The sequence below is a fragment of the Triticum urartu genome, chromosome 5, assembly GCF_003073215.2.
Source record: "Triticum urartu cultivar G1812 chromosome 5, Tu2.1, whole genome shotgun sequence".
NCBI lineage: Eukaryota > Viridiplantae > Streptophyta > Magnoliopsida > Poales > Poaceae > Triticum > Triticum urartu.
Genome location: NC_053026.1, coordinates 374,262,235 through 374,274,924, shown reverse-complemented (window position 1 = coordinate 374,274,924; position 12,690 = coordinate 374,262,235). Strand labels below are relative to the sequence as shown.

The 12,690-nt window shown below is 43.8% G+C and overlaps 1 protein-coding gene across 4 annotated transcripts; it reads right to left on the bottom strand.

Annotated features, from left to right (window-relative positions):
* Positions 1–1,099: 1,099 nt before the first annotated feature.
* On the bottom strand, positions 1,100–5,295 carry LOC125509114. Of its 4 annotated transcripts, none has more exons than XM_048673997.1 (10): positions 5,068–5,295; positions 4,319–4,344; positions 3,534–3,618; positions 3,246–3,455; positions 2,761–2,883; positions 2,386–2,443; positions 2,233–2,306; positions 1,746–1,834; positions 1,589–1,660; positions 1,100–1,317 (listed from the first exon to the last, which is right to left on the bottom strand). In XM_048673997.1, the coding sequence occupies exons 1-9, from the start codon at positions 5,152–5,154 to the stop codon at positions 1,591–1,593; spliced, it is 822 nt and encodes a 273-aa protein (XP_048529954.1). In that variant the 5' UTR covers positions 5,155–5,295; the 3' UTR covers positions 1,100–1,317; positions 1,589–1,590. The 4 variants fall into 4 exon arrangements, with proteins under 4 accessions (XP_048529954.1, XP_048529957.1, XP_048529956.1 ...); XM_048674000.1 differs by having other exon boundaries at positions 3,534–3,667; positions 5,068–5,287; XM_048673999.1 differs by lacking the exons at positions 4,319–4,344; positions 5,068–5,295 and adding an exon at positions 3,757–4,301 and having other exon boundaries at positions 3,534–3,667.
* Between the last annotated feature and the right edge of the window lie 7,395 nt (positions 5,296–12,690).

The following is a 12,690-nucleotide window of genomic DNA, read 5'->3' as shown; positions in this document are numbered from 1 at the left end:
TACTTGTGTTGTACCTCTTGTTTGCTTGTGTTGTCATTGTTGCTAGCATCATATAGGTTGCTCACCTAGTTGCATATCTAGACAACTTATTTGTTGCTAAACCTAATTTGTGAAGAAAAGCTAAAAATTAGAAGTTGCCTATTCACACCCTCCCTCCCCCCCCCCCCCCCCCCCCCCCCCCCCTCCCCAAGTCAACCATATCGATCCTTTCAAATAGTCATCAACCAAACCGTATACTAGTCAAAAGGTACGTCTCCTTATAACCTTATCAACTAGGGTCCATTAAAACAATCATCATACAATATATATCTCATAAATAAGTCACATACTTATTGATACATACCAATGATGATGTTCAAGGATAATACAAATAATTCATGAATACATAAGGAAACAAACATCATCACATTATTTGCCACTAGGAATATTTCCAACAGACCAGAGCCCGCAACTTCCCCACAACAAACACTAACGATAAAGAGCCCAAGGGCCAAAGAAAACCCGATCCCAGCTTATCAGCAACGCTTTCGCCAGATCCGCCACCGTCGATTATCGGCCTCCACAACAAGCAAGCAGTGCGTCTAGCAGCCACATGTCGCGGCTTGGAAGTGGTCGTGGCAAGCAACCACACGACATGGTGTAGAACACGCCAGCGGGAAGACACAACCTAAACTCCCGTTAGCGATGGAAAAGGTCAGGGATCAGGCCAGGCCCAAGCACACACGGGGGCCATTCGTTGGGTGTCAATTCATTGGTTTCTTTTAGCTGTGATGATTCGGCTACTAATTCTGTTTTGACGGCACATTGGCGGCGTCCAACATGACATTTCTGGTGTTCTGTTGGTCTTGCTTGGCGTGTGTTGTCTTTTTTTTTGAAAGGGTGTCTTGTCATGTTTTTCTTTAACCGGCTTGTATGAGGGTTCCCTCAGCACCTGGTATCAGTCCGCCGTTTGGCTGGATTTAAATAAAGCAGGACGAAAGCCTCTTTCGAGAAATAGGAGCATCAAACCAAATCAATGGGCCTCTAAACATTCTTATGAAAACCATAGATAGCACCTCAGATAAAGTAAATGTTGCTACCCCACAATCTACAGCCCCAGTAACACCAACAATACTTAGATAGCTTTAACCTTTCCCATCCTTGAATATAGTACAACAGTCTCCTGACATTAGATTGGCTGTACAGTCATGTAAGCACCAAGTTCCAGGAGCAATTTGTCGCGGTCAACAATGTTTCGGTTTACATCAAAGGATATGTTCTGTAACCTCTCAAAAATTACACATGACTGCTTGTTGGATCTTGTGTATCTGTGCGGGGCTGCAGAACAAGCAGAGGCAGGCATCACGAAAAGGTTCATGAATGAAATTAGGCCAAAGCAGTAGTCCGCTTCTGGGGTAACACAAACACATTTTGCTTGAACGTAAATGACGATCCAAACAATATATATGTTGAAGGAACTTCAGTCATGAAGGAGAAGGGAAGAGAGACATATGAAGAGACAACATGACATGCATAGCTAATTGACACCAAGAGCAAAATGGTGGGTTCATCTCTAGGAGCTTGGGTAATGGATAGCGAGGGATCTTACAACTAGGACGGCTTTTTCTTGTGCACGGTTTTTCCAATTCGTTTGAAAACTTGATCTCCTTTCTTCATTTCCCTGCACAACAAATATGAGATACAGTGCTGGAAATTTCCCAAGGTATTAACAAAGGGTCCTATACATAAAAGTAAATGCCACAAACCTCTGGTGTAAAAATACTATGAGATAGAACACAGGCAAAAGCAGCATTGTCAAGATGCAGAGAGCCAGGTAGAATCTGTTTGTTTGTTTCTGCACAATGGGGTAAAAGTTAACACTAAGTCGGAAGGTTTCCATTTTTCTGCTTATAAAGACAGAAGCGAATTGTTTTGTTCAAATGCAAATGGATTTTTTTTTCATCGACAAAAAACATGTTCAATGTGTAATGTTATGTTATAGTTTAAGAATCTCAAATTGCAGTGAAAGCAATGTAGATTAAAGACATTCAAAAAATTATACAACATAATAACCTGAAGGTTTATGGCATACGAAAATGAACAATTTTATCTTACAAAAGAAATCTTAAAGCTTAATAACACAACAACAAGCTCTGCATAAAACAACTTTATAAAACGTTATCAGATGATGAAGCTTAATAGAGCTCAAAATTAAGACTCGAAACAAAAAAAAATAGGTTAAAAATAGCTCACCCTGCCACCTTTGGGGAAAGGTTTGGAGCCCCCATTGCAAGTATGAGCATCACAGAATTGGCGCAAGAAAAATTCTGCAAAACAGCTGTATCAGCAAGAAGCCCACCTGGGAGAACTATGAATACAGGATCATTGCATTAAACCAGCACTCACCATGAAGACGGCTGGCAGAATGCCCTTGATTAATAGGAAAGCAACTGTCCGCAAGGTTCTGTTAGCAGAAGTAAAAGGGAGTTCAATATTGCCATTGGAAATACAGCTGTAAATGCTATCTATATAGGCATATATTGCATCTATTATTTTTCAACCAAATACCAACAAAATTAACAAAGCCAAGGAAATATGTGGCAATCTTTTATAGTTCTCATAATATGTCATGATCATCTTCTAGTGTTTACGTTCAGGCAGGTACTACAACCAAATTTTACTAGCTTTTCCATTGGTAAAAAAATGCAACGAGCCTACAAGAGTAGCACAAAACTGACCAAACAAAGATATTTAGGGCAGTTCAAACAAAATAATAAGAACCTCACAAAGATGACGATTCCTTGCAGCTGCAGCAGCATTGCATTTACTTTTTGGTTTCTTGAACTCCATTGTCAGATCACAGTGAAGTGCTCCACAAAGATCTGCCAAGCATCTTCCTTGAGTCTAAGGAAACAATTCAAGATTTAGCATTTCATGACTCTAAACAATACTCCCTCCGATCCAAAAAAAGTGTCGCAGCTTTGAACTAAGGTTGGTAATTCACCAACATATATCAAACAAGTTAACTTGTTAATATGAGAACATCAAGTGCATGGCCAAGAAATGTCATAGAATTCATCTTATTTGGCATTGCATCTGTTTTTTCGATGAACGAAAACAACAGACGTAAAAAGGGGAACATTATACTTGTGCTGAAAACTGCACAGGCTATATAAAATTGTTACTAAGTAAACATATATGTACCAGATTTACTTGTTTAAGGAATTGATAAATGGGCGCAATGATAATAGAAAGTGAGAACGTACATTATCCAACAAATTATTGTGCCGGTTTGCAAAATGCTGATCGATAAATTTTTCTGCTCGAAATGATTTCTTGCAGAAGCCACAACGCCACTCATTAACATCAAAATGGATCTTATGTTGCTCTTGTTCCCGAAACATGTCGTTTTCAGGACGAAGCCTGCATTTGCTTGGGAGTTCATATTTCTCCTTCTCCACAAAGGGCATCAAGTACTGCATAAAGAGAGTGTTTAACCTGCAATGTCATTATGAATGCACCAATGCAGTGAGCAATCACATTGCATGTCCTACCTCATCAACAGCTTTCCAAGCTGCACGGCTCCTTTCCCTTGAACAATGCACCTCATGTGTGTGTGGCTTTGTTTGATGAAGAATTCTGGCATCAAGTGAAAGCACACAACTCTTCAGTATTGTGTCCCAAGATTCTACATAGAACATTTTAACATCCCATGAGTCGACAAGTCTGTCTATAGTGTTCCTGTGTTAAGATTATGTTATGTGGGAAATTCCTTACCGCTGGCCCACAGGGCCCAGCCAGTAGCAGGAAAAGGATGCAGCAAAGGAGCCATTAGGCCCCTTGCCTTTTGGATCAGAATAAGAGAAGTATCTGGATCATCTAGAGTGGTATAAAGTTAAGTTGGTCAAGTTCGAGTAGTTTCTTGTGTCAAGTTAACAGACCAGTTAGGAGTATATGAGTGTGCTTAGTTTCCATATGTTAGGTATATGTCTTGCATATTACAAGGCTATGAGATCATGTACAAACAAGTTATCAATAGTTTTCCATAAATGATGACATATACCCCTGTTATCTTATGATCTGTGCCAGTTACAGGGCCTCCTCATTGACGTCTGGTCAGCCCTCTGGTGTCTCCTGGCCACGGGTACTCCTCCTTAGAGAAGCTCTAACAGGTTATAGGTAATGACTTACTTAAGAAAGATCCGGGTAAGGACCTTATTTGTATTGCCATGGACACAGAGAGAAAAACATGAGCAACATATCTTGTGTGGCATGCCCGGAATAAAACGTTGTCGTAATTTCACCTGTAGCAACTGGTTTGCAAGCTTAAGTATAGTACCTGGATCCAGATGCTTCATGCAATTCCTAGATCAATAAAAAAAAATCCAAATTAGCCAGACCAGGGAAATCGGATATTCACCTTAACATCAAAGACAACTGGTAAGTCTAACAGTAAACGTGTGTCTTTGGGTAGGCTATGGCATGCTTACATCTTTAATATCTGAATATTCGTAAAGATGATGACATCTCCAGACAAAATTTTCAGCAAGTTAGTATACATAGAACCCTAAGGGTGTAACATTCAGTTGAAACTAGCTTTTGCCTTGCATAAGATTTGGACCACCCCTATTGATTTAACAAATTGTCAATTGCAAGCGTTCCACATGTCACAAAGCAAATTCTTCATGCAAAACAAGTTATACAAGCATGTGTTCATTGCGTTGAGCTTCCGAACCCAAAGAGCAGCAAAGATTCTTGCAAGGACCGACATAACAATCACTCGAACGATACAAAGATGGCTTGGACCTTGCTGAGGAGCGTCCAGAACGAACAACATGCCTCACACTAGTGACATGTTCTGTACTCTGTAGTACGAAATACTAGGGTTCGCAGGCCGCACAGAAATACAGAACAAAGCTCTAGATTTCACCCCAAAATTCCTAACTTGCTAAATCTGAGCGGTTTAAAGATTGATTTTACACGAAATAAGTACCCATTTGCATTGTAACAGCTAGCGAAGCAAGAATTGCGCGTACAAATCCAGAATCCAGCAACAGAGGAGAGGGGGTAACAGTGATAGAGATGTACCTGAGGTGATCCGGCCACGAGAAGGCAAGAGGCCGCGAGGAAAGAGGCGAGAAGGGATGAGTGGGGCCGATTAGCCCAGCTCCTCATCCTCGAAGCTCCTAAAATCGTCGGCCCGGATGGATCTGCCCTCCACTCCGCGCCAGTCAAGCAGACGGGCTGAGGAGGAGCTTCGGCGTGTGGAAGGGTTCCGGCGGCGCGGTCTGAGCATCTCCAACCGAGATTGTCTAATTTGACCCTTAGGCCTCGTACAATGAGAGATGCTTAGATGAGGTGTTTAGAGAAATAAACCAGATTTTTCTTAAGCACTGATGCTTATTTATACATGGTAGACGCTTAACTAAACATCTCTCTTATACAAATAGGCACTGATGCTTTAGAAAAATTCGATTTATTTTTCTAAGCATATCCCTAAGCATCTTTCATTGTACAAGGCCTTAGAGCATCTTCAATTGAATATGCAAAATTGGAGATGTAAAAATTTTACTACATCTTTAAAAAATATTTTTTGCATCTTCAGAAAAAGGCTAACTCCAACAGATAATACAAAACGAAGATGTAAAAATGTAACTCTAATAGGTTATGTAAACTGAAGATGTAAAAAATTAGAAACTTTAAATACAACTTCGTTTCAAACATATAATTCAGACATACGTTCTACTAATTTATTTCAAACATAACTAAACATAGTTCATAATTAAACAAAATTCTAATTTGAAGGATTACTACTAGTTCAAACTACTACTTCCGTCAATCTGCTACTCTAATGACTACTACTAGTTCACACTACTACAATTTGAAGATGAAACTACTCCTCGTCGGAGCTCCTGAACTGCTCCCAGAACTCGTCCTTATCCGAGTCGTCGCACCCCTCATCCTCCTCCTTCGAGTCACCCTAGTCCGACGAGTCAGACTCGACGGGGATCACCGTCGAGGGGCTGGCCTCCTCCTCCTCCTCCTCCTCCTCCTGCTTCTTCTTCTTCTTCTTCTTCTTCTTCTTCTTCTTCTTCTTCTTCTTCTTCTTCTTCTTCTTCTCAACGTCGCGCTTCCACCAGAACTCCTGCTTGGCATGCACATACTCCGGATGCTCACGTGCGAACCTCGCCATCGTCATCGCCACCTCGTCTCTCTCACCGGGACTAACGACAATGGTTGGCCTCTTCTTCGTCTTGATCTCCTCCATGCGAATGCCCCCTCCTCCCCCCACGACATGAGCAACTCCGCATCCGCCTGGGTCTCGATCTCCGGGAAGTTGAGGTCCTTCTTCGGCCTCCCGGCACGCCACACCGCCACGTCGTAGGCACGCGCGTCCTCGTGGACGGCGGGGTCGGTGCCGAGCCAAAAGCGGCGGCCGACATCATTGAACTCCACCATGAAGTAGCCAGAGGGCTTCGCCCTCACACCGAAGAACCTTGTCTTGCCCTTCAGGGTCTTCCTTGGTGGCATGGCGACGGCGGGGCGGGACGGCCGAACCGCGATGGTCGAATTGGGTCAGTGGCGGCTAAAGGCAGCGACGGTGGTTGTGGGACTGGGCGGTGGTGCTTGGCGGTTGAATCGGGCGGCGATGGCGGTGTGGTGGGCGGCCGGCCGGCCGAATTGGGCGACGGCATGGCGGGGGCAAATGCGACGGATTCTCGGCGTGTGGGCGGGGCGGCGGTGTGGTGATGGCTAGGCGGAGGCTTGGCGGCCAGGTGATGGCTACGGCGACAGCGGACACAGCGACGGCGGCGGTGGTGGAGGAAAATGCCCGATTCGCGGCATGCAGCGGAGGCCGGTAGCCGAAACGCACCGAAACCGACGGCGGGGGTGGTGGAGAGGCTGGATCTGGCGTGGACCGGCAGCGGCCCGATGCAGTGGGTGGGCGGGCGGCGACGGCAGTGCGGCGCAGTGACAGTAGGAAGGCAAAGTGGGTTGGCGGTTGGCGCACGACCAGCGTTTTTACATCTCCTATAGGTTGGGATGCAATTTTGCACAGTGAGGTATTGTAGTTTACATCTCCGGAAGGCGGAGGTGTAAAAAGAATTGCATCGACACCATCTGTTGGAGAGGTGTTCTTGGTCCAGATTTATTGATTGACACAAGGGGAGCCAAAGAGTATTTATAAGCCTTAGCAGTTGAGTTGTCAATTCAACCACACGTGAGAAGTTATTTTTCTACAACAAAAATATTATTAGCACAGTAATATGATAGCTTGATAGTAGTGGTAGCAGTAGCAATAGTAATGATAACAGCTTTGTAGTAGTTGGACCAACAATAGTAACTTAGCAAAGACAATATGAGCAAAGCGTAGGCATGAAGTAGCGATGGATATTTGGATGAGATTCATCATATAACAGTCACAACATAGAGCGATACACAATAGCTCCAATTCATCAATTAAATGTAGGCATGTATTTCGGATATAGTCATATGTGCTTATAATAAGAACTTTCAGGGCATCTTTTGTCCTACCCTCCCGTGGTAGTGGGGTCCTAATGAAAATCTAAAAGTAATTAAGGCATCCTTTAAATAGAGAACCGGAACAAAGTATTAACAAATAGTGAATACATGAACTCCTCAAATTACAGTCATCCCGGAGAGTATCCCAATTATTGTCACCATGGGGTCTACGGTTCAGAATAATACCAGGTGCATATAACTTGCAGATAGGATCAAGAACTCAAATATATTCACGAAAACATAAAGGGTTCAGATTTGAAATCATGGGACTCGGGCCCTAATGACAAGCATTAAGCATAACAAAGTCATAGCAACATCAATCTCAAAACATAATGGATACTAGGATCAAGCCCTAACAAATTGACTTGCATGACAAATCCCATCCATCTCCATCTATCTCCAGTATGCCAATGATGAAATTACTCACTCCCGGTGGTGAGCATCATGAGGTTGTTGATGACGGTTGATACTTCTCCAACGTATCTATAATTTATGAAGTATTCATGCCATATTTACAATAATTTTATATGGTTTTGGTATGATGTGCATGGAACTAACCCGGACTGACGCTGTTTTCAGCAGAACTACCGTGGTGGTGTTTGTTGTGCAGAAATGGAAGTTCTCCACATGAGCTGAAACTTTTTGACTATTTTTTTGAAACAAAAGAGGCACTGGAAGCTTCGTGGGAGGGCCAGAAGAGCCACAAGGTGGGCCCAACCCACCAGGGTGTGCCTGGAGCCCAACCAGTGTGCAGGTGTATCGTGCTCACCTCGAGGCCCATCTTCGCGTGAAACCGACGCCAAAAAATCCTATAAATAGAGAAACCATCAGAAATAACCCTAGATCAGAAGTTCTACCATCGCAAGCCTCAGTAGCCACGAAAAACAATCTAGACCTTGTTCTGGCACCCTATCGGAGGGGGAAATCATCACCGGTGGCTATCTTCATCATCCCGGCGGCCACCATGATGAGGAGGGAGTAGTCCACCCTCGGGGCTGACGGTTTGTACCAGTAGCTATGTGTTTAATCTCTCTCTCTCTCTCGTGTTCTTGGGATGTCACGATCTTGATGTATCGCGGGCTTTGTTAATATAGTTGGATCATATGGTGTTTTCTCCTCTCTATCTTGTTGTGAATTGAGTTTTTCCTTTGAGATTTCGTTGTTATCGGATTAAATACTTTTATGGATTTGAGAGCACTTGATGTATCTGTTGCTATGGATACCCGTGGTGACAATGGGGTATCATATTGATTCACTTGATGTGCATTTTGGCACTCAACTCGCGGATCCCTGAGGTGACATTGGGGTTATCTATGCATAGGGGTTGATGCATGTTCTCGTCTTTGTTTCTCCGGTAGAAATCTTGGGGCACTCTTTGCGGTTATTTCTGTTGGGTTGAGTATTATGAGTCTGAATTTGTTTTGGTGTTATGTTAGTACGAACTCTTGATAGATCGGTCAGAAAAAATAACTTGGTGTTATTTTAGTACGAACTCTTGATAGATCGATCGGAAAGGATAACTTGGTGTTATTTTAGTATGAACTCTTGGATAGACCGATCGGAAAGAATAGTACAAACAATTTATTCTTATGTTCTCCGCTAGATAGGAACTTTGGAGTGATTCTTCATCGCACGTTGAGGGATGGTTATATGATCCAATTATATTAGCATTGTTGAGAGATTGCACTAGCGAAAGTACGGACCCTAGGCCTCATTTTTAAGCATTGCAATACCGTTTGTGCTCACTTTTGTTACTTATTACCTTGCTTTTTTTTATTGCTACTATTAGAAAAATCAATATCTACTATCATTACTACACTTGTATCACCATCTCTTTGCCGAACTAGTGCGCCTGTACAATTTACCATTGTATTTGGTGTGTTAGGGACACAAGGGACTCTTTGTTATTTGGTTGCAGGGTTGTTTGCGAGAGACCATCTTCATCATACGCCTCTCATGGATTGATAAACCTTAGGTCATCCACTTGAGGGAAAATTGCTACTGTCCTACAAAACTCCACACTTGGAGGCCCAACACGAGTCTACAAGAATAAAGTTTCGTAGTAGACTGAAGGAAATATGCCCTAGAGGCAATAATATAGTTATTATTTATTTCCTTATATCATGATAAATGTTTATTATTCATGCTAGAATTGTATTAATCGGAAACATAATACATGCGTGAATACATAGACAAACAGAGTGTCACTAGTATGCCTCTACTTGACTAGCTCGTTAATCAAAGATGGTTATGTTTCCTAACCATGGACAAAAGAGTTGTTATTTGATTAACGAGATCACATCATTAGTTGAATGATCTGATTGACATGACCCATTCCATTAGCTTAGCACCTGATCGTTTAGTATGTTGCTATTGCTTTCTTCATGACTTATACATGTTCCTATGACTATGAGATTATGCAACTCCCGTTTGCCGGAGGAACACTTTGGGTGCTACCAAACGTCACAACGTAACTGGGTGATTATAAAGGAGCATTACAGGTGTCTCCAAAGGTAGATGTTGGGTTGGCGTATTTCGAGATTAGGATTTGTCACTCTGATTGTCGGAGAGGTATCTCTGGGCCCTCTCGGTAATGCACATCACATAAGCCTTGCAAGCATTGCAACTAATGAGGTAGTTGCGAGATGATGTATTACGGAACGATTAAAGAGACTTGCCGGTAACGAGATTGAACTAGGTATTGGAATACCGACGATCGAATCTCGGGCAAGTAACATACCGATGACAAAGGGAACAACGTATGTTGTTATGCGGTCTGACCGATAAAGATCTTCGTAGAATATGTAGGAGCCAATATGGGCATCCAGGTCCCGCTATTGGTTATTGACCGGAGACGTGTCTCGGTCATGTCTACATTGTTCTCGAACCCGTAGGGTCCGCACGCTTAAGGTTACGATGACAGTTATATTATGAGTTTATGCATTTTGATGTACCGAAGGTTGTTCGGAGTCCCGGATGTGATCACGGACATGACGAGGAGTCTCGAAATGGTCGAGACATAAAGATTGATATATTGGAAGCCTATGTTTGGATATCGGAAGTGTTCCGGGTGAAATCGGGATTTTACCGGAGTACCGGGAGGTTACCGGAACCCCTCGGGGAGCTATATGGGCCTTAGTGGAAAAGAGAAGGGGCTGCCCTAGATGGGCTGCGCGCCACCCTCCCTCCCCTAGTCCTATTAGGACAAGGAGAGGTGGCCGGCCCCCCTCTCTCTTTTCCCCCTCCGCGAATCCTATTCCAACTAGGATTGGGGGGGGGAATCCTACTCCCAGAGGGAGTAGGACTCTCCTGGCGCGCCAAGCTTGGCCGGCCAGCCTCCCCCCTCTAGTCCTTTATATACTGAGGCAGAGGCACCCCAGAAACACACAAGTTGATCCACGTGATCTATTCCTTAGCCGTGTGCGGTGCCCCCAGCCACCATATTCCTCGATAATACTGTAGCAGAGTTTAGGCGAAGCCCTGCTGCTGTAGTACATCAAGATCGTCACCACGCCGTCGTGCTGACGGAACTCTTCCTCGACACTTTGCTGGATCGGAGTCCGGGGATCGTCATCGAGCTGAACGTGTGCTCGAACTCAGAGGTGCCGTAGTTTCGGTGCTTGATCGGTCGGATCGGGAAGACGTACGACTACTTCCTCTACGTTGCGTCAACGCTTCCGTAGTCGGTCTGCGTGGGTACGTAGACAGCACTCTCCCCTCTCATTGCTATGCATCACATGATCTTGCGTGAGCGTAGGAAAATTTTGAAATTACTACGAAACCCAACATAGACATCAACATCGGCGATGATTTGCCCTCTCTGGAGCCCCGAACGGACTCCAGATTAGGCCTCCCAATGAAGAACATGAGGTGGGGACGGCTCCATATCATAAAACGCGATGAAACTTTCTCTCCAAAAAATTTCTCGGGAAGACGGAACTTATGGACTTAGAGGTAGGGCAAACTAAGCATCGAGGGGCCCATAAGCTCAAGTGGCGGGACCTAGGGGCTCTGTGGTGGCCTCCCTCCAATAGATCTTTTCGCCAGTATTTTTTATATATTTCGAAATGATTCTCTGTAAATTTTTGTCTGATTTCGAGAACTTTTTATTTCTGCACAAAAACAACACCAAGGTAGATCTGTTGAAAACAATTTTAGTCTAGGTTAGTTTCATTAAATAATGCAAATTAGAGTCCAAAGCAAGAGATAAGGTATTTGGAAAAGTTGATACGTTGGAGACATATCAGTGCCACAGCTAAATCTGCTAAAAAAAATGTGTCCGCTTCCCATCGTTTGGGAACGTTTGCCATGTAGGTTTTCCATTGAAATACATTAGTCTGTCCGATTAAGGTTACCCCATTGGAGATGCCCTAAGAGCATCTCGAGCAGATCCCACAAAATGGCCTCGTGCAAAACATTTTAACGCTCCCCCGAGAACTATTTTGAGGTGCCGCGAGGGCTCTGACGGAAGAGATCTCGTAAAGTCGTACTTTAAAAGTTTGCGGTATGAGTGTATGAGATCTGTTCCGTGCTGGAGCCCTCACGGTATTGCAAAACAGTTTTGATTTTCATATCCACATCAACTACAAATTCATATCCCCACAGAAAAAACTACAAATTCGTATAGTAGATGCAATACACCGAAAGTTGCAACAATAGTTCACATCCAAAAGCATGCACAACATGAGAGGTAGCAAGCTTGTCCAAAAGAATACGCAATTAAACACAATTAAACGTGATCAAATCAAGCAACACCATTGTGGCTAGGATTATCGCCACCACCATCGGCCATAGCACCACTATCAGCATCAACATTGGCCGAAAAATCATCACCACCATTGTGGGAAGCAACACCACCATCACCTCCATTGGCCGAAGCACCACCAACTCCATTGCCAAAAGCGTCACCACCACCGCCTCTATTGCCGAAAGCATCACTACCACCACCGGCCATGAGATGTTGAAGCTCTTTTCTCCTCCGAAACATGATCTCCATTCTTTTCAACTCCCCAAACTCCCTTTCCATCGGTTCCATGCCATTCGGATTCGTCATCAAGAACCGGTCCTCCTCGGGGGTCTTCTCGTCCCTCCTCTTTTTCCCCTCAAGAGCGACCTTGCACTCCTCGAAGGCACATCTTCTCTCCCACATTGCCTCTTTTTGTTGGTTCTTCTTCCCGGCCAAGGCCA

Bases quoted from the DNA above. Each gene is read 5' to 3' on its own strand.
- LOC125509114 (XM_048673997.1), bottom strand. From the start codon at position 5,154: ATGAGGAGCTGGGCTAATCGGCCCCACTCATCCCTTCTCGCCTCTTTC. The intron at 1,835-2,232 runs GTGAGCTATTTT...CCCATTGTGCAG, and splicing joins CTTTCCCCAAAGGTGGCAGG to AAACAAACAAACAGATTCTA. The intron at 1,661-1,745 runs GTTTGTGGCATT...TTTGTTGTGCAG, and splicing joins ATAGTATTTTTACACCAGAG to GGAAATGAAGAAAGGAGATC.